Source organism: Bombyx mandarina, chromosome 07, assembly GCF_030267445.1.
Source record: "Bombyx mandarina strain Sakado chromosome 07, ASM3026744v2".
In the NCBI taxonomy this organism is placed as follows: Eukaryota; Metazoa; Arthropoda; class Insecta; order Lepidoptera; family Bombycidae; genus Bombyx; species Bombyx mandarina.
Window position 1 is genome coordinate 6,569,829 of NC_143214.1, and position 3,237 is coordinate 6,573,065.

The window sequence follows — 3,237 nt, forward strand, 5'->3', positions numbered from 1 at the left end:
AAGAAGCGCAGAATACTCATTTTTTTTTAAAATATGCATCAAAAATACAATAAATCAATTAAAAAAAACATTACTATACTACCATGTATTTGACACGCATGCATACGGTTTGTTTATTGTCAAACTTTTCTTATTGCTTTATTGGTCAAATTGTGGTCAAATTGAGAATAGATTAAATATGGTTTGTCGTTATAATTATTATTATAATAGAATTTAACAATAGAATCATAATAATGTTCAAACTGATAATTTCAATTAATTATAGTCGAGTTTCGACTACTGCGGGAATAGTATACATATATTAATCACCAAAAAGAATCACTTAGTAGACAAATAGACAGGAACATTATCACTGGGGAATGCATTCCGCAGTGACAGCGAACGGTAGGTATAACAAAATATTTCAACTATTTTTTATTACACTGTTTTAAGCCAAAATGTCGAACGCATGGCGTTTAATACGGAAAGCTCACAATTCTGAAATACTATACGTTTAATATACACTTGTATAAGCAAACATCTGTAAAAAGTGTAAGATCGTTGTGAAATTAACAATCTTTTAAATCATATTTTCTCTTTTTCATTTTAAAAGTGCATACCGAGATAACACTAAAAGGTTAAATAAAATAATGTATTGATTCCTCTTATTTATTACCTTAGCATTAACATATTAACCAACAAAGCTACATAATAAACATAAATAAAACATTACCATAATACATTTCAGGTCACTTTGACGATTGAGAGTTGTTTAGACAGATCTACGAGTAGTTCCACGGCTAAAAAATGCCAATATAAGTTTTCTACTTATTACATGTGTTTTTAATACACAGGTAATGTCTATATACACATTGGACATTTTTGTCGTTTGATTCAGTAATGATCTGTCTGAACATGGATCTATTTCATGAAGACTAGTGGAGGTAGGCAGGCGCTACAGCTTTGGCAACGACGCCGCCGATGGGTTCTTTGTGTACGACAGCGTTGAAACCATTGTGAGGGTCGGCGGTATACTCGACGATACGACGGGTGCCGTCTGGTTCGACCAGGGAGTATGAGCCTTGGACGACGTCACCAGAACGAGACTCTTGCTGGCTCTTTGAGTCACCTGCATAAATATTATCAATAAAATTAGTTTTCAACTAGTTGTGACTATATAATTCACATTATTTTACACATGCTTTTGAAAGAGTCATACAATAATCCACCACAAAAAAATGGGTTTATAAAAACTCTATTTATTTTCAGATAAAACAGATTTATATACAGATTCAGAATTTAAATTAAGATTTCGAAGTAGTTAATTACAAAAAATACCTACAAGATTTCTTGTAGGTATTTTTTGTAATTAGCCAATTAACTACTATAATTTTATAGAAATTAAAAACTAACGGCTAAACTAACTAAACGGAGCGCTTATTCAAAAGATATTATTTGTAAAATGTAAGCGAAACTAATTATCATTAGACAAATTAGATCTAACAAAACATTAGGAGAAATCTGCGCATTTTGTGAAAGAGGCGTCTATGGGTTACGGCAATTACTTAATACCAGAGAGGTAAGCTCATCTACCCATTGAACAAAAACCTCTCTCACAATGATAACAATTTTATAAAGCTTAAAACTTTACCATGAGTCCATACGTACCGGTCAGAGCATCCTGAATGTCATAAGCGTAAGAATACTGTGGGTTTGGATCGTATTCCTCGACTGGAGCGGCAACTTTAGCTATTGCTGGAGCTACAGCGTACGAAGCGAGAGCTGGACGGGCAACAGCCAATGGAGCCGCTAGACCTAGTGGTCTGGCGTAAGCGTACGGAGAATACGGCGCTGGAACAGCTAATCCACCAGCCGCTCCTCTGCACACCGCCAGGAAAGCAGCTAAGATCAAGACCTAACCGTATAACAAACGACCATGTTAATCAATTTCATAACAAACAATAACAAAACAATTTAAATACTCTTTAAAATTGAATTAGTGTTTCTATACCTATCCATACTTCACTATATAGTATAAACAAAGTTGCTTTCTCTGTCTCTATATCCCTATGTATGCTTAAATCTTGAAAACTACGCAACGGATTTTGATGCGGCTTTTTTAAATAGATAGAGATTGATTGAAGAGGAAGGTTTATATGTTAAATAACATCCATTAAATAATGGAGAAATCAATAATAAATTGCAGTTTCCGAAGCGAAGCGAGGGCAGGTCGCTTTAAATTATAAAGCTGAAGAGTTTGTTTGTTTGAACGCGCTAATCTCAGGAACTACTGGTCCGGTTTGAAAAATTCTTTCAGTGTTAGATAACCCATTTATCGAGGAAAGCTATAGGCTATATAACATCACGCTAAGACCAATACAAGCGGAGCACCTATAAAGAATGTTTCAAAATCTATCTATATATGTTAAGGTTGGCTCACTATGTTTTTTATGCTAACCAAATTTGTTCTAAAATAAAGCATTATTTGTGAACTACGAGTATTCCACGCGGACGAAAGCTAGTATTATATATTTCGTGTAGTTGAAAAAACTAAATTTTCTCTTGAAAACTGAATAAGTGATTTATAGAACTAACCCATCATAATACACTTTTTACGTAAAATTATTCTACTAATCCTAGAACTTATTTCTCACTAATAAATGTAGAAGGAATCTTTCTTTTTAATTTATTATTATAAAGCACGATACTCAATTTCTTTAATTTCAGCTTTATTGAGGTAATTCAAAAATTATCAAACCGTATTATCCATTTATATTGATACTCATATAATTTTGGACACATTAAATATAATAATATAGTAAATTCCAAAAAGTACCTTCATGTTGTTTGAGTACCTGCGGTGGGCGCTCTTGATGTGAATGTTTAGGGTTAGACATACGAAGCTTATATACTCATGCACATGCAACTTGTATTACATTAATTCAGCTACTAGAACCCTAGATTTGTCATGGTCGGCCCTATACCCTTTATCAAACTGGTTCACAATACCTAGATCTACTTCAGACATTCATTGTCCGTCTGGACCATGAATCTAAGCTGTAATCGGATGTGCCAAGTTAACATACCATTCTCAGTAATTGAATGAGTTCATTGCAGACGAAATAATTAATTTGTGTAGATTATTGTAGATAGTTTAAAATCTGAATAAAAAAACAAATAGCAAAATCGAACTAACAATTAATTTTATCTTTTTTTATTCTATTGGTAGTGGTCAGCATATTAATTTTTTTTCTTTAT

At 32.9% G+C, this 3,237-nt stretch overlaps 1 protein-coding gene across 1 annotated transcript; it reads right to left on the bottom strand.

Annotated features, from left to right (window-relative positions):
* Nucleotides 1-623: 623 nt before the first annotated feature.
* Nucleotides 624-2,885, bottom strand: CPR73 (cuticular protein RR-2 motif 73). The gene is made up of 3 exons (XM_028175196.2): nt 2,816-2,885; nt 1,648-1,894; nt 624-1,108 (listed from the first exon to the last, which is right to left on the bottom strand). The coding sequence occupies exons 1-3, from the start codon at nt 2,819-2,821 to the stop codon at nt 915-917; spliced, it is 447 nt and encodes a 148-aa protein (XP_028030997.1). The 5' UTR covers nt 2,822-2,885; the 3' UTR covers nt 624-914.
* Between the last annotated feature and the right edge of the window lie 352 nt (nt 2,886-3,237).

Bases quoted from the DNA above. Each gene is read 5' to 3' on its own strand.
- CPR73 (XM_028175196.2), bottom strand. The intron at 1,109-1,647 runs GTACGTATGGAC...ATATTTATGCAG, and splicing joins CATTCAGGATGCTCTGACCG to GTGACTCAAAGAGCCAGCAA.